The sequence below is a fragment of the Molossus molossus genome, unplaced genomic scaffold, assembly GCF_014108415.1.
Source record: "Molossus molossus isolate mMolMol1 unplaced genomic scaffold, mMolMol1.p scaffold_m16_p_11, whole genome shotgun sequence".
In the NCBI taxonomy this organism is placed as follows: domain Eukaryota; kingdom Metazoa; phylum Chordata; class Mammalia; order Chiroptera; family Molossidae; genus Molossus; species Molossus molossus.
In genome coordinates, this window is record NW_023425346.1 from 24,593,159 (window position 1) to 24,611,891 (window position 18,733).

Here is an 18,733-nt window from a genome sequence, read left to right on the forward strand (position 1 = left end):
AATATCTTTTAAATTATAGTTTCTGTTACTATAATGTTAAACCTTCCTTTATGTTGGATATTTTTTCTGCCCTGGCCGGTTTGGCTCAGCAGTTAGAGCGTTGGCCTGCGGTCCAGAGAGACCCAGGTTCAGTTCCCACAAAGGGCATGTATCTTGGTTGAAGTTTGTCCCCGGCCCTGGTTGGGTCGTGTGGGTGGCAGCCACTCGATGTGTCCCTTTCATGTCTATGTCTCACTCTCTCTCTCTCTTCCTCTCTCTCCCTCCCGCCCTGTCTGAACAAAAAATGGAAAAATGTCCTCGGGTGAGGATAAAAAAAAAAAAATAGATATTTTTTCCTAGCCACATGGAAATATTGTTTTTGAGATATACCACACTGATTTATGCCTATTATGCCTGTTTACCCTTTCTGCTAATAATAAGAAAAACCCTTTCTCCTATCAGTTCTTTAAAAACTAAAGTGTAGCCCTGGCTTATGTAGCTCAGCTTGTTGGAGCTTGTCCCATACACCCAAAGGTGGTGGATTTGATTCCCGGTCCAGACACATACCAGGTTGTCTCTGGTTTGGTGTTGGTGTGTGTATGAGGGAGGCAACTGATTGATGTTTCTCTCTCACATCTCTCTCTCTCTCTCCTGTCCACTCTCTAAAACCAATAAAAATTAAAACAACAGCAACAACAACAACAACAAATTAAGTATGTTTATCCTGTAAAATCTAGTTGAAATTTTGAAATTTCAAAATAACACTATTGTTTAAAAACTTTATCTCTATTTTTCTTCCCCTGAAAGAAATACATGTTTTCTCTATTTTTTGTAGTGTGTAGTCATATTAATTTTGTGGTGTCTAGAAGTCAGTACTTATGAACAACATTTAAGAGTTTTCGTTTTGGTTAACTTGATTAAAGTGTCTTATTGAGTGATTTGTAGTTACCTATATGTTTTTCATTCACTAAACCATGACTTTCCAGGTTTTATTTTCAGAGTCTGGTACCTAGTATAATATATATATATTATATATATATATTATATATACATTTAACCTTTGAAAGAATGAGTAAATGAATGCTCAGATGAAACAGTGTAATACATTTAAATTATTTGTGAACATATGCATGTATAATTTTAATATTGCTTTATTGATTCCTCTGGTTATTTCTAAAACCTATTGTTAACATTTCTTTTGGGGTGCACAGACTTATGCTTCATACACAATAATAGTGACTGTGATGATAATGAGTATGTATAAATAACTGCATTATCAAGCAAAAAATGCTACCCAGAAACTTGTTTTAATTTTATTTTTTTAAATGACACTCCTTGAATTATTTCGATGGGGTAATGAGTGCTTATGAATTTATCCATGAATGGATTTCAAAATCCATATTATGTATTTTGGATGATTAAATAATAAAAAGTGCTGTGCAGGTTTCAGGAAGGTATGCCTGAAGGTTGAGTAAACAAATGACTTTTGGTTGACATTGCATTAAAAGTAAAGAGAAGACATCAAGGAAATACAATATAGAGTAGACAAGATTCTTAAGAAAAAGCCATGAAGGGTAATGCTGATTGACAGGCCAAGTTGCTTTATGTGGCTTAAAGGATAATATTCATAATATGTAAACATTTTAAACATGGAATTGGCTCTAAGTAGTAAATTAAAATCCTCTGTTATGCAAACTTCTCTAAGCACTTAATGTGACTAAGACTGAGCAATAAATCTTAATTGAGAACATCTAGTTCAACAATGGATAACTGGAAGGTTGATTTGTATTTAACAGAAACAAAGTTATTCAGCCCAAACTGCCTGAAGGCTATAATTACTTAGTTTTCAGTGATACACACTCATAAAATGCTAAATTGGGTGTTTTGATAAGATTTTAATGCACTTCTATTTCAAGTATATCAGATATATGGATTTAACAGCAAAGAAGCAAGGGAAATCCAGTGAATTAGAATATAAAAGCAATTTCACAAACTGGAAAGCCTGTATATCAGTGACATAGCTGTTTAAATCTAGCATTGAAAAATTCAGAAATAATTGTGTGGCACAATAATTGGCCCAGAGGTAAAATTGGCTCTGGCATACTCCTGGATGCTTAGAAAAGGTGACTGCTGTGTCCTAATTGGGCCCATATTTCTCAGAAGTACCCACGCTCTTGATATTTCTTCCTACTTTCCATGCTTGAAAGAATCCTCATTTTATTCCCTGATATTTGCTTGAGATCAGGTAATTGCTATTTGAAATTAGCCTCTATGGACATAACATAATTGCTAAGATTTAATATGGTTTTGGAAGCAGATAAACTTGTATTTGAATCCCAGTTCCACCATTCATCACAGCAACTTATTTCAGCAAACCTCAGTTTCTGAATTCATAAAAGAAATATAAGAAAGCTATCCAGAAATGATTGCTGTGAGATGATTAATTCAAAGCATTTTGCAAGTGCTTGACATATTCTACATGTTTAAAAAGTAGCCACTATAATTATGTTATTTTCGTTGCCAAAGTGATGATGGTTCTGCTGTATCATATATCCCAGGCTAAGTGCATGCAAACAGAAAGGTGTACCTTCATGGTGAGAATACAGGTTCCATAAAGAGTTATAGGTAATGATAGTTTTGAGTTGACACTTTCCAGCATTAGCAGACAATATTTTTTCTTCTAACATACTGGGAAAAATAATGTATCTGCTAATCAATATGCATGAGGAAGAAATCATCTGAACAGCCCCCCGCCCCAATGATCTAATTTTTTCCATGGAAATGGTTTAGGGAATGCACTGGGCAAAAGTTTAAGGCACAGATTGCTTAGACAAACTCATCATAAAAATATAATCACAATAATTTCCTATAGTAATAAGTATCAGTAAAATTTAATGAGTAAATAACACAGTAATAAATATCCCTATGTATATAAGTATTTCATGGGTACGATCATCATGTGTACCAACAAAAACAAGTTTGCATTTATTTTCTTTTCACATTCATCTGTCCATTAATAGTATTGGAAAATGTCATTATAGAACTTATCTCAATGGGTCCAAGATGGCTGCAGATTAGGTGGAAACTTCTCCCAGGACCAAATTGGAATTACAAGTAAAATGTAGAAAAATCATCATAAATAACCAATTGAAAACTAGCTGGAGCGAAGCCTTATAATCAAGACTTAAAGAGAAGGCCACATTGAGACTGGTAGAAAGTACAAAGGCACAAGAGGGCTGGCTGGGTTTCCATAGGCAGCAGCTGAAGTTCTAGAGGGATATCTCCCTGAGAAGTCTGGGGTCTAAACCCCAAACTGGGCTCCCCAGCCCATGGCACCAGAAGTGGGAAAGGTGCCTACATATCTGGTTTTAAAAAGCCGTGGGGTTTCTGTCTGTCAGGGAAAGATGGCTAGAAACAAAGATACCCTCTTAATAGGCCAATGTACAAAATTTCATTTGCAGCCACTCACCTTGGGTTTTGGCAGAAGGAGAGCAGAGTAGAATAGAGCTGTGTGAGGAGAGTCTGGGGTTTGTGGCTCTGGGGAGAAAGCTAAGAGAATAGTCCTGAGTCATTCCCCCACACTGCAAAATCCGTCTTTCTCAGGCAGACCTTTACCACCCAGATAGCATTAACCTAGGGTGAAGCAATAGCTCCACAGTTTGGAATCCCTCTCCCCTGCCTATGGAATTTATGCACTGATTACAGCCAGAGGCTCTTTAAGTGACTGAGACTAACTGACAGACTGCAGGCAAAGGCAGATCCTTGTGTGCTTTGAATCTTTGCCTGACCTGCTCCTGGGTCCTCAGCTAGTAAAATCAGACCAGGTAGGGAGTTTGGTATTTTCCACAAGGACCTAGGCCCAGCAGAGGAAGCCACAAGCTGTGGATCACTGATAGCTCCAAATAGGTTGCTCAGTGTCTAATATTGGCCTGTACCAGAGTCCTTCCAAAGAGGCACAGAACAGTACACCCAGCTTCAGACAACAACAGAGTAAGATCTAATAAGCTTCACAAGCAGCATAGCCACAGGTAGACATTGGCAGGCACCAAACTCTGTGGAGGTGAATTCCATTTTGTGTTATCAGCACCTGCACACTCTGTTGGGGGTTGAGCCTCACTGTCAGCCAGCCTGAGGGTCGAGCTCAGACACAAACAGGCAAATAGCAATCAAGACTCAATTACAACAGGAGGGCCCACACAATATGCACAAGTGACATTCTTCAAACACCCAATTTGGCTGATCAGGGAGACTGCACCACTAGGTCCTACAGGTTTCCTACTACATAAGTCCATCTCCCTACCAAGGTTTGGAGTCATAGCACATCTATCTAATAAATGGAAAGAAACATAAACAGGCAGCCAAAATGGGGTGACAAAAAAAACAGTTCCCAAATGAAAGAAAAAGAGAATTCTCCAGTAGGAGAGCTAAATGAAGTGGAGGTAAGCAATTGATCAGATATAGAATTCAGAGTAATGATTATAAGGATGCTCAATAGCATTAAAAAAGATATAGCAACCATAAAAAAAGACCAGTCAGAAATGAAAAATGTCATATCTGAAATAAAAAATGCACTGGAAGGAATAAACAGCAGGCTCAATGAAGCAAATGAGTGAATCAGTGATTTAGAAGACAAAGTTAAAAAAATACTTAATCATATCAGCAAAAAGGAAAAGAGACTTTTAAAAAGTGAGAATAGTTTAAGAGATTTTGGGAACAACATGAAACACAATTAACTCTTCATGATAGGGGTACCAGAAGGAAAAGAGAAAGAACAAGGGATTGAGAACTTATTGGAAGAAATAAGGTCTGAAAATGTTCTTAATCTGGTGAAGAAAAAATACATACAAGTCCAGGAAGCTCAGAGAGTCCAAAACAATTGGACCCAACGAGGCCCACACCAAGACATATCATGGTTAAAATGTCAAAGCTAAAGACAAAGAAAGAATCATAAAAGCTGCAAGAATAAAAACAGTCAGTTATCTACAAGGGAGCTCTCATAAGACTATCAGCTGAGTTCTCCACAATAACATGAGGACATAAGGGATTGGCATGAAATATTCAAAGTGATGGAAAACAAGGACCTATAACCAAGGCTACTTTTCCCAGCCAGGCTATCATTTAAAATTGAAGGAGAAATAAAGAGCTTCCCAGACAAGAAAAAGCTAAAAGAGTTTGTTACCCTAACCCAGCATTACAATAAATGCTAAGGGGCTGGCTTTAAGTGGAAGAAGAAAAACAGAGAAACATAGTTAAAAAAATACAGTGGCAATAAATATGTACATATCAATAATCACTTTAAATATAAATGGCTTAAATGTTCCAATCAAAAGTCCTAAGGAAGCTGAATGGATAAGAAAACAAGACCCATGTATGCTGTCTTTAAAAGACTTCCCTCCTCAGAACAAACAAACAAACAAAATACACAGACTAAAAGTAAAGAGATAGAAAAGATATGTCATACAACTGGAAAGGAAAACAAAAGCTGGGGTAGCAGTACTTATATCTGATAAAATAGACTCTAAAACCAAGGACAGAGTAAGAAACAAATAGGACACTACAGAGTGATAAAGGTATCGATCCAATAAGGGAATATGACCCTTGTAAACATTTATGCACCCAACATAAGAGCACCTAAAAATATAAAGCAAATCTTGATGGACATAAAGGGAGAGATTGACAGTAATATAGTCATAGTAGGGGATTTTAACACTCCATTGACATCAATGGGTAGCTCTTCCAGATAGAAAATCAATGAGGAGATGGCAGCCCTAATGACACACTACATCAAATGAATTTAATTGATACTTTCAGAACATTCCATCCCAAGGCAGCAGGATGTACAATCTTTTCAAGTGCACATGGAATGTTTTCTTGGATAAACCACATGTTAGGACACATATCTGAAATAAAAAATGCACTGGAAGGAATAAACAGCAGGCTCAATGAAGCAGATGAGTGAATCAGTGATTTAGAAGACAAAGTTAAAAAAATACTTAATCATATCAGCAAAAAGGAAGAGAGACTTTTAAAAAGTGAGAATAGTTTAAGAGATTTTTGGAACAACATGAAGCACAATTAACTCTTCATGATAGGGGAGAACACAAATAAAGTCAGAAATGAAAGAGGAGAAATACAAAGCATTATAAGAAAATATTACAAACAACTATATGCCAACAAATTATACAATATGAAAGACATGTATACATTCCTAGAAACATATAACCTTCCAAAACAAAATCAAGCAGAATCAGAGAATCTGAATAGACAGATTACAACTAGTGAAATTGAAGTAGTAATAAAAAAAACCTCCCAACAAACAAAAGTCCTGAACCAGATGGCTTTAGGTGATTTTTACCCAACATTCAAATAAGTAATATCTATCCTTCTCAAACTATTCCAAAAAATTCAAGAGAAGGGAAGACCCCCAAACTCGTTTTATGAGGCCAGTGTTATCCTAATTCCAAAATCGGATAAATACACAACAAAAAAATTATAAGTCAATCTTCCTGATGAAAATAGATGCTTAAATCCTTAACAAAATATTAGCAAACCAAATTCATAAATACATTAACAAGATCATACATCATGATCAAGTGGCATTTATTCCAGGACTCCAAGGTGGTACAACATCCACAAAATAATAAATGTGATGCACCACATAAACAAATTGAAAGATAAAAACCACATGGTCATATTAATAGATGCAGAAAAGCATTTGATAAAATCTAGCACCCAAGATAGCAACGGTATAATTCACAGAGCTAGAATAAATATTCCAAAAATTTATATGGAACCATAAAAGAACCCGAATAACACTACAATCCTGAGAAAGAACAAAGTTGGAGGAATCCTGCTATCTGATATCAAACTATATACTACAAGGCCACAGTAATAAAACAGCATGGTACTGGCATAAAACAGACATACAGATCAGTGGAACAGAATAGAGAGATGAGAAATAAATTCACACTTTTATTTCCAATTAATATTAGACAAAGGAGAAAAAATATACAATGGTGTAAAGATAGTCTATTCAATAAATGATGTTGTGACTATTTGACAGATATATGCAAAAAAAAGTGAAACTAGACCAGCTTTTACACCAAAAACAAGAATAAACTCAAAATGAATTAAAGACTTAACTGTTAGACTCAAAGTCATAAAAATCCTAGAAGGAAATATAGGCAATAAAATCTCAGACATTTCTTGTAGCAATATTTTTCTGATAATCTACTTGAGCAAGAGAAACAAAATAAATAAACAAACAAATGGAACTATATCAGACTAAAAAATTTTTGCACAGCAATGAAAACCATTAACAAAAGAAAAAGAAAAATCCACTATATGGAAGAACATATTAGCCTATACATCTAATAAGGGGTTAATATCCAAAATTTTTTAAAAACTTATACAACCCAACACCAAAAAAAAAAAAAAAAAAAAATCAACTTAAAAATGAGTAAAGGTCCTGAATAGACACATCTCCAAAGAGGACATACAGATGGCCAATAGACATATGTAAAAATGCTCAACGTCACTAATCATCAGAGAAATGTAAGTTAAAACTACAATGAGATTCCACCTCACACCTGTCAGAATGGGTAAAATCGATAAATCAACAAACAAGTGCTGGCCAGGATGTGGAGAAAAGGGAACTCTCCTGCATTGTTGGTGAGAATGTAGACTGATGCAGCCACTGTGGAAAACAGTACGGAGCTTACCTCAAAAAATTAAAAGTGGAACTGCTTTATGACACAGTGATTTCACTTCTAGAAATATATCAGAAGAATCTGGAAACACTAATTTGAAAGAATATATGCAGCCCTATGTTCATGGCAGTGTTATTTATAATAGCCAAGATTTGGAAGCAGCCCAAGTGCCCATCAGTAGATGAGGGGATAAAAAAGCTATGGTACATTACACAATAGAATACTACTTGGCTGTAAAAAAAAGAAGGAAATCTTACCCTTTGTGACAGCATGGATGGACCTGGAGAATATTATACTAAGTGAAATATGCCAGTCAGAGAAAGACAAGTACAATATGATTTCACTCAGAGTGCAATCTAATAAAGAAAATGAACTAGTAAAGCAAAATAAAGATGAACTCATAGATAGAGAGCAGGGTGGCAGCTGTCAGAGGCATGGGGAGGGATTGAGCAAAAAAAGAAAAAAACAGAATAAACTCATGGACAGGGATAATAGTGTGGTGATCATTGGGGGGAGGGTGGTAAGGTTAGGGTGTTGCGGGCAGGTGTTGGAGTGTTTAGGAGGGATAAATGGCGATGGACAGAGACTTGACTTGGTGTGTGAATACACAATACAATGTACAGATGATGTGTTTTGGAATTGTGCACCTGAAACCTGTATAATTTTGTTAACCAGTGTTACCCCAATAAATTAAATAAAAAGGAAGGAAAAAAAGAACTACAGCAGCCAAGTGAGGGCTAGATACCTTTTGCCCCGGGGACTATGCTGGGAAAAACCGGAAAATAGAATGAAGGTAAATCAAACTTGTTTGCTGCTCAGCATCAGCAGCAAGATAATATACAGTTAAATCCTCACATTTGCATAAACATTTGCCCATCTCAGAGGCTCACCTGGCTTTATGTTTTCTTCGACTAGATTTCTATGGATTCCATTCTATGGTTATTCTTCACTAAACTAATTTATACTCTGAATACTGAAGACAATCAAATCCTTAATATTCCAGTCTGTTGGACCCAATATACCTTTCATTTCTACTGCTTAACTTTGTATTATTAAAGGCTGGACGTTCTCCTCATAACTTTTATTCATTCAGTTCCCATTAGAACTTTATAAATTAGACATTTTTTCAGATGAGGAAAGCAAGCACCACAAGCTAACAATAACTTGCTCAAGATCACTAGGTTAAATTTGCTTAATGAAATCTAAAATGATTTAGTTCCCTTCACCCTTAAGAAGAAGGACAGTGTCAAATTCTTATCAATAGACCAAATACAGAAATCTGATACCTAAAAATCTGTTTATTGAATGGATTTCTGACTCAAAGGCCATACTCAATACTAATTTAAGGTATAGTTTGTAATAAAGAATCTGTTTTCTTTCTGATAAAATAGTGTATCTTTCATGAATTAAAATTTAAAAATATCATTTTGAATTTATTTAAAAGTAATTTTTCTAATATAATCATTGACATGGAGTAGACACTAATATTATTAAATGTTGAATCATCATCTACACACTTGAAAATATCATTTGGTATATAACACATGTGGGACCAACTACAAATTGTAAATAGTAACACAAATTTCTTTCTTGTAAACTTTTCTTGTATAAGCTGTTAGGTTTTTTTCTTTAATTTATTTTGAGTTAGAGAAATTGGTATTTAGTATTAAAGAACATAATGTTTTTCCTATTTTAAAAAAAGCACGCAAATTAACATTTTGGTGTAACCAAAAGCTACTACATTACAACATAAGGATTCTATTAGTTCATACTACATCCAGCATACTCATTTTTACAAAGTAAATATTCTGAACCATTCCAGATAAATTCTAGCTGAATTGTCTTAGTTCAGATTAAGTTTTTTGCATGGCTCCTAATCTTCAGAGCCCCTTGTTTCTCTTGTTCTATCATCTTCCACACAGAAGTACCAGCATTTTATTTTGCCTTTAATGTCTAACAGTAATTTGAACTTCAATTGTGTATCAAATCTTAGAACACACAGTCCAATTATACTTACTTGAAGTAGATTTTATATATATATATATATATACATATATATACTGAAGTAGATTATATATATATATATATATATATATATATGAACTTCATAGTATATCAATTTTACTCCCAAACTAAAATTACACTATATGCAATTTAAAGCAAAATTATGATTTTCTTTTGTATAGTTAATCATTTGCACATTTAACATAATATCAAAATCTAGGTTCATTAATATTTTTACTTTGAGATGACATATAAGCAATATAATTCTTGCCTCTCAAAGAAATTTTAGAAATTATGATAGAAGAGTTATTATAGTTTGAAAAGAATATTATAATGTATAGATATCTATGTATAAGTATATAACATATAATCTTCTAAAGAACCTTTGTTCTACAATGGAGTACTATGCAACTGTAAGAAGGAAAGATCTCTTGTCCTTTGAGACGACATGGAGGGACCTGGAAAGTATTATCCTAAGCGAAACAAGCCAAACAGAGAAAAACAAGTATCATATGATCTCACTAATTTGTGGAATAGAATGAACATAACAGTCTGACAAATGGGGTAGTCCCAGAGACGTGGAAGTGGGGTACAGACTTAAAATCCCCAGAAGAGGTGGTGGTGGGGGAGAAATAAACCACAGAACTAATAAACATGTGTGCTTAAACAATGGACGTGGACAACAAAGCTGGGGACGGGGCGGGGAGGGTTGGGGAGGGGGGAATCAGTGGGGGGAAAAGGAGAAACATCTGTAACAATAATAAATAAATTAATAATAAAAAAACCTTTGTTCTTAAAATTTTCAAAGATATTTGATGAAAATAAGTCAAAGCTTTCTTTCAGCACCATGGCATTTTAGCAAATAATTTGCAATGGTTGGCAAAGGTAGAAAAACAAGTTAAATAAGCACACCTCAGAGTGAATGAAAATCAAATAGTAACTACTTAAACTCAAATCATTTTAAGTATTAATAATAGCCCAATGATGATGGGAAGTCTCAGTGCATTCTATTGCCACTGTAGCAACACATCAGATATTCACCAGTGAAAATAAGATATTTATTAATTACATGAGGTTTTAAGCAACTTCAGTGCTTAAGATATTATAAAAAGTATCTTATCAAAAGACTTTTCTTTTTATCCAGAAAAAGACTGTTTTCTCCTTACCCCACATAAACCCAATGGATTTAATAAGATTGAAAAATTTCTGCTTTAATTTCTATTACTAATCCGTTATATTTGCTTTCCGGCTCTAGATCAAAGACACATTGTACATGCACAGTTTTATCATATTAAAAACTGCAGTGATTTTTTTTTTTTTAACTTACCAACTGGTTCTTTTTGATTCTGAAAAAGAATTTTGCTGTTACTGCCATCCATGTTTGCCATGTTAATTGTGTTTCCATCTGTCCAGTAGAGTTTCCTTAATTCAGAAAACATATGGATTAAATATATTAGATGTAGATCTGCTTGTTGACTAGAAACATACACAAAAGAACAAACTTAATATCAAAGTAAAATTTTGGCCCAGAGTTACTTCTTTTCAGGAAGGCCCCACACTGGTGAGCCCCTTGCTGACAGTAACCTTCATGTTTGCCTTAGAAAAGAGCATCACTCTTGCTTTTTCCTGTGGCTGAAAGACAATTATCTCACTTCCTTTTACCTCCTACATTCACAGCTGAATATTTAACCATGAGTACAGTAAATTATTTCCATTGAAAGTGATTCATCAATAGTTTGGTGAAGCACAAGGGAGGAGGTAGGGGTATGGAGGTGGGCAAAGGGTGTGGAAAGAGGGGACCCTTGTAATTATGTCAACATTAAAAATTAAAGAAAAGTAATTCGTCAATATTGAATTTTTTTGACTTCGAGAAATCAGGCACCTCAGAAAGGAACAGTCATTTCAACAATTCCCATTGAAAGTGCCAAGGAGAAAGAATTTATTTTATCCCTACACAAGCTCTCTATGTGGGAACATGATGACTAACTGGTAGACTAGAGAATCTAATCTATTTAGGATAGCAACATATGATACATGTTATTAATAATTTGTGCATTTTAAAAATTATAAAACTACCTAAAAATAGAAATTAATGAGATTTAATATATAAAATCTGATTTTATGCAGATCACAAAAAATCTCTAACTAGGCATCCCTTTCACAATTTTTATATTCACATTTTCTTTTCTGACTACATAGTTTACGTATATGTACCCTAAATTAATCTAAGATTTTTAAAAATTTCATTTTCAGGTACAGTAGACATTCAACATTACATTAGTTTCAGATATTCAGCATAGTGGTTAGACAATTTTGTAATTTACAAAGTGATAAAGGGATATGTATATATATATTCAGAGCAAAGGTGTGTGAAATTTTAGAAAAATTTAAAAAATAATCATACTTTACCCCCTGACTGGGTGAGCTGTAAGACACTGTGGCTTATCGATTCCGTGGATGATTGAAGTTTTCAAAGAGCCATCTAGTCGTGCCACATTAATTTGAGTTTCATCAAATTCTGAGCTAATCCAGTATAAATTACGTGAAACCCAATCCACTGCTAGCCCTCTGATACTCTGAATATCTATAAAACAAGAAAGAGAAAATAAAAAGCAAATGAAGTTTCTCATTCTTTTGGCTTTCCCAGTAAGTTATTTTCTGTCTCAGAGAAATTTTAATTTTCACTTTATTAGCTAAAATTGGACAAGATTGTAATCTCATTCCCTTATTAGCTCTTCTTAAAGCATAAATAATCATTAATGTCTTCCTGCTGAGCCATTTGAAACCTGATGCCTCAGTTAGCATTGACATTACACCAACAGCCCATGATTCACAAGTAAACAGGAGCAGACACAAACTGAAGTCCTATGAACCAAGGTGACAAAATTCAAATTAGAGTCATAGCTTCTCCTGTTGGTAGCACATCCTTCTAGTCAGGACAAAGTACTTGTGCACCATCAACAAATGGGCTATTTTATGTTTTAACTGCTAATTTATTTCTGAAATGAAATAAAACAATTCATTTTTCCTAAAACAATCAACAGACTAGAATGTCTTTTAAAATAGTTAACAACATAAATTGACTGAGGTATGGTTACATAAACAGAGCAAGGACAATGAATGGGCCAGATACAGAAACTCGCCAGGGCAGAAAGCTCCAGATACCCAGCAAGGGGCAAAACTGGGAAAACAAGAACTTTGCCCGCAGCGTAAATTTTCCTCCCTAGCATATAGATGGTCATGCACTTTAGACCCCCTCACCTTTTCCTCCCTAAAGATGACATCTAGGCCTCAGCTGTATTTCAGCTTCAGGCCCAGAAAAGAAGTAAAAACAGACAGGTGACTTAGGGGCTGCCTCAGGACCAGCTGCATTAACTAAGGACCCCCTGCCCTGGCACCAACCTAATGTGAAGACCATGACCCTTAAAGAGCACACCAGGAAAGCTGATGAATATTCTATTAAGACCCTTCCCAGATATCTCCCTTAAGAGTGCCTGCAAGTGAGAGATAAATACCCACAATACAAAGGACCCAGTGTGCACTCTGCCCCAGGGCAGCATGGCCTAGCCATTCCCATCCTCCTTCTTGCAATCAGGGAGCAATGGGTAGCAGCAGCTCATCCAGGGCTAACCCATTGAACCTGTCTCCAAGCCCCCTCTTTTCTGACTTCTCAGTGAGCCAAAGCAGCCCAGCCTGGACTCTCCTTTTGCTTCTTCTATGCTCTTCCTTATTTCACTATCCTTAGTGTGTTTTTACAGCAGCCAATAAATTCTTACTTGCTTTACTTTTATTTTGGCTAGCCTTAAAGTCTGTTCTGCGCCCTCGAGAAGAACCGAAGTCCCAGCTGGTAACCCCAACTGGTAACAGTATGAACAAAAAAACTAGAATCCTTTTAACATTTCTCTAATGTGGATGCTACAGAAATTACTGAAGTCTAATTAACTTTCAATTTGTTACAGCCAATATGAATATTTGGGTTGCTATTCCTTTATTATTCAAGTAGGCATCTTTTAAAAAATGATGAAATTTAGGCTTAAATACAATTGCACATTTTAATTAAGGAAACAAATTGTAGTGATAACAATGATAGATCCTAGAAAATCTTTTTAGCGTATTAACATATAAAGTAGGCCAGTTTAGTTCCCAATCTGTGGCATTTGATGACTTTAAGTTTAAAAATGTTTTAACGTACTGTACCTTCTGAGTTCTCTATACCCCTGTGACTCCAAGTTATAGACATCAGGCAACTGTTGAAATGAAGATTCTGATTCAGTAGGTATGGGGACGAGCTGAGATTCTGCAAGATCTAACTAGCTCCAGGTGCTGCCAACTCCCAGCTCCAAAGCCACAGTTCCTATCTAAATGCCTCCAGAATTCAGGGCAGCTGCTACTTAGCTCATGGAATCCCTGTCCTCCTATTTATCATTTTCCAAAAATGCCACAAAGCTAGATTTTCACCTGAAAGTGCAGACTCCAGATTGTAAAATTTGCCAACTAGTTTAAAATTAAAAAGATCAAAATAAGACACAGAGGCCAGGCAGTTCTGGGTCCTCTGTGAAGTGCAGAGTTGGCCAGGGAGGCTCCTCCCCATCGGATGTCCTGGAATCTCCACCAAGCCAACTTTCCTACTCACAAATCCTTTTATTATTTCTCAGTAACTTTTAATGACAGTGCCCTTAGAAGATATTTCTCATATATCAATTGCTCTTCTAATCAACATTCACCAACTCTGCTGGTTGCCATTTCATCTTTAATTCACTAGTGCATTGGTGGGTTTTGAATGTGAACTTCATTTCTAAATTCAAAACTTGAAATTTACTTATTTTTTTTTTTTTTAGTTATCTTATCCAGATCCTTCTTTTCTCAAAAAAAAAAAAGGAATACATCACTGTAAAGCTAAATTTGCCATGTGTGAAAATTCTTTGCTCACCCAGGATATTTATTCCTCCTTCACCTTCACCAGCTGCATTTAATTGGTTGCTGAGCGATAGCTAGTATTTCTATAATGAGAAGATTTGGCTTCAAGTTTTAGGTTGTGTGCCTATTTTTTGTCTTTAATCAAGTCACTTAAATTTTGTACTCTTTACTTATTGGAAAATTCAGCTAATTATAGATAATATACATGATTGCTGAAAATATTTTATTAGATGATGTGTGTTTATATCTTAATGCAGAGTTGAGGGCTACTTTGCCAGTCCAAGGGCGTAATATCTATTTTTTTTTTCCTCTATCCTAGATTGCTTGGTATTGGCAAAAATAATAAAATTAGTTTTTATTTCCTCTAAAATACATGGTTCCCGAAGGGTTTTTTTTTTTTTTTTTTTTTACTGTTTCTTCTGCTCAGAATATTTTTATTTGCTTCTGACTAGGTCCTAAGCACATGGCCTGGAGACTAGATTGCACTACATCTTGAATACTGCAATAGCACCCAGTCTTTTTTCTCTTCAATAAGTTGATTTAGTTGCTGCCAGGTTACTTTTCTGACTAGAGAGCTCTGGACTGTGACCTTGGTTTGACCCAAGCTATTCGATAGCTTCCAACAGCTTAGAAAGTGACATCTCAATTCCCTAACCTGGCTTTCTATATAATCTGAATATAACTACCTTCCCAAGCTTATTGCTCACTATTTTTAACAATTACCTTACACTTCAGTCATATTGATGTGTTTTCAGATTTCTAGACTTGTCCTGTCCTTCCCAACCTATAAGGGATCATCTGGACAATGTCTTTCAAAAGAATGTTACAGTTATTTGCCGACATACTACTGCTTTCACATAGATTTCTTGAGTGCAGACTCCTTGCTAATTTATCTTCATAGCTCTCATCCTCAAATAAATTCATAACATGCACACTCAACAATTTTAAGGACATGTGTAAATTGAGCTAGACATATCAGATGTAAGGTCCTTACATTTAATTTTAGTAGGATATATCATACTCAGGCAATCCCAATTCTCATTCTCTATCCTTACGTTTTTCTACTACCTAAATTAGATGGAGTTTCTAATTATCAACTTTATGTCTAAAGTAAAACTTATTTCTTCTTTTTTAACCATCCTTAATGTCGAAGTCTAGTTATTTTAGAGTACCCTGATAAATTCACCATAAAGAGGGTGATACCATATGTTTAATAATAGTTTTTCTCTTGATAAAAAAATTGAAATAATAAATTCTGACTCTTAATTTTTGTTTTCAAGGAAGTCAGACCTTGACCTTGGAGCAAGTTACTCAAGAAGTTTAATTTTCTATGTCCAGCGATTCTTTCTTCTTAAACTAGCAGGCAGATTAGATATTCCGAAAAAACCCTACATTGCCATAAAATTGCCTGATTCATGATCCATTATGACTTTTAAATGCATTGTCGAGATCATAAGACAGAAAATCTCCAAGGGCTAACACATTCATTCATTAGCTAAAATTATAAAGGAAGGCAGAAGGGAATACAGAGGCTAGTGTAGCCAGAGGGACAAAAGCCTGTAATGAGAATCTAGGGATTCATGGATTAGTTGCTCAGTTCAGACGGTTCACACCCTATTCTCTCATAAAGAGAGAAGAGCTAAACAAGAACAAGCTCAGTTATTATCACAAGGGCCTAAATCCTTGGTGACTGGTCACTGGGGAAAAAATATGCCTGCCTAAAAAAGGAGACTATTTTAAAATAAAAACAAAACTTAGTTTTCTATGTCCTTTCTCTTGGTACAAAAACAGACAAACCCTTAAACATAAGTCTTCTCGGGCAAGAGGTACCTAGTATGTTAATTAGGTGGCCACTGGTTGGGTAGGGGAGAAGCCAAATTAAAGTAATTCCTGGATTATAGTGAGTCATTTTTTTTTCTCCAGCAGAAGGAAATTAAAATCTTTTATGGAAGAAAGAAATTCCTCAACCTAGGGCCTCATAATTTTCATATATTGACCTAATTTTCAAGATAGATCAGAACAAAATTTTAAAGCACACACAAAGAAATGAGACATAAGAGAAATTGTGAAGAGAAACATAAACAACAGGTTTAAAGCTCCAAAGTCTAGATGTTTTTAAATTATTATGAGTAAGATAAAAAAAAAAAAAAAATAGGTGGAATATTTTAAAGGAAATATATGCTTTGAAATAATAAGCAAGATGCAATGATTTATTGTTAAAAATTCTCATAAGATATAAATGAGAACCAAAATAACTGGTAAACAGTTTTCAAAACAGAATATCAAAAAACTGTGTCTGGTGCACTCACTAGCAGCTCAGACAGTTTAACCCGTGAGCTGCAAGAGAAATAGAAGGATGTCAGCCAGAGCCAGCACAGAGATACAAAGGAGTAAGGGAGTCAGAGGTTAGAACGGATTGTCTGGCACATATCCTCAATGCCCAAAGGCAGGATACACAGACTGGGTTAGAGAAAATGGTCAGAGATAATATTTGAGGTTTTTTTCTCTCCAGGCTGATGAAAGATAATGTCATAGGAGGCGCAAGGCTCTATGTGGCTAAATTAAAAATAGTGTCATGAGGAAAAATAAAACATAACAAGGAGCTAAAGAGAAAAGAAAAAGAGAAAAAGACCCCAAAAAGAATGATGATTAGATGAGCATGGAAATTCCTTACAGCCATGAGGGATGCCATAAGACAGTGCAATAATATCTGAAAAAGATTGGAAGAAAATAATTCTGCACTTGGAGTTTGTAATCAGCAAACTGATCATACAACAACAACAACAACAACAAAACAAATGATTTGCTTTAAAAAGTGTCTTGGATATATATTTATCCAAACACAGATATAGAAATGCCAATGTCACAAATCATTAGGAAATTCAAGTCAAAAGTACCATTAGCTACAACCTGACACTCATTAGATTGGCTACTATTGAACAAAACAAAAAAATCAGAAACAACAAGTTCTAAGAGGGATTTGAAAAAAATTGGAACACATGTATTCTTGGTGGGAATGTGAAATGGTACAGCTTCTGTGGGAGACGAAATGGCAGTTCAACAAAAAAGTTAAAAATAGAATTACCTTATGATCCAGCCATTTCACTTTTGGGCATATAGCGCCACATCATAATATTTTGGTCAAGGACAGACTGCATATATGAAGGTGGTCTCAAAAGATTATAATGGAGCTAAAAATTCCCATTTCCTAGTGATGTTGCAGGCATAGTGGCGTTGTAGCTGTCTCACGTGGTGTCACAAGGCATTACTATTTTGCACTGGTCTCAGCCTATTGATAGTAATGCTATTGGCTATAAATGCCTGGAGATGCCTGCATAGTGAGCTTTCCACAGACACCTCCCCTTTCTAAACCAACGTTACATCTAGAAAGACCCTCTGGGTTCTTATGACAATTGTAAGACACTCTTCAGCAGGAACCATGAGCAACCTTGAAATAAAAAGAGTTTATCACTTACAGGCTCAGAAATGTCCAAATCACGCCAGGAGGCACACAGTGAAGTTGGTGGGGAGAGCACACACCATGCACTGGGGCCTGGGTCTGCTTTTATTGGGGTCGGGGTGAGGCCTCGGGTTTCAAGGGCTCACTCTTTTTTGGCAAATTTAAAACATAAGAGTGAGAATTTAAAGCACAAGAAGAGAGAAAAAAAATTAGTCTAAATGGTCAGTTAAGGAAGTCAACTAAGATACCTACAAGAGGAGCCTCAGTGCGGAGAGGTGGCCTGACGTTTTCCTACTTGTGTGGCCGGCACTGCATTTACTCAAGATAGTTTTTCAGAAGGGGATGATGCCCCTTTAAATCGATGTCTTAAGCAATCAAAGCTGAAGTCAGGCACTTGCATTCCAGAAAGAAAAGCCAACGGTCAGGGCTCACACCACAGTTGCATGTTGATGGTAATGCTGGTGTGAACAAATCTGTGCTACCAGTCCTATGACAGCATAGCACATCCAGGGACAGCTGTGGGCTAGACCATCCAGGTTTGTGTAAGCACACTCTTTAATGTTTGCACAATGACGAAATCTCCTAATGACACATTTCCCAGAACACATCCCCATGGTCGAGTGGTGCATGACTTGTATACACAAAAGAAAAGCAGAGTCTCAAA

The 18,733-nt window shown here is 35.6% G+C and overlaps 1 protein-coding gene across 1 annotated transcript in view; it reads right to left on the minus strand.

The window, feature by feature from the left end:
• The window catches only part of LRP1B (LDL receptor related protein 1B), a 1,816,022-nt gene that overhangs the window by 573,301 nt on the left and 1,223,988 nt on the right, over nt 1-18,733 (minus strand). The window contains exons 30-31 of the mRNA XM_036254023.1: nt 12,102-12,276; nt 11,020-11,114 (exon numbers count right to left, since the gene is read on the minus strand). Of these exons, the coding sequence (XP_036109916.1) occupies nt 11,020-11,114; nt 12,102-12,276 (270 nt within the window). The remainder of the gene's footprint in view (nt 1-11,019; nt 11,115-12,101; nt 12,277-18,733) is intronic.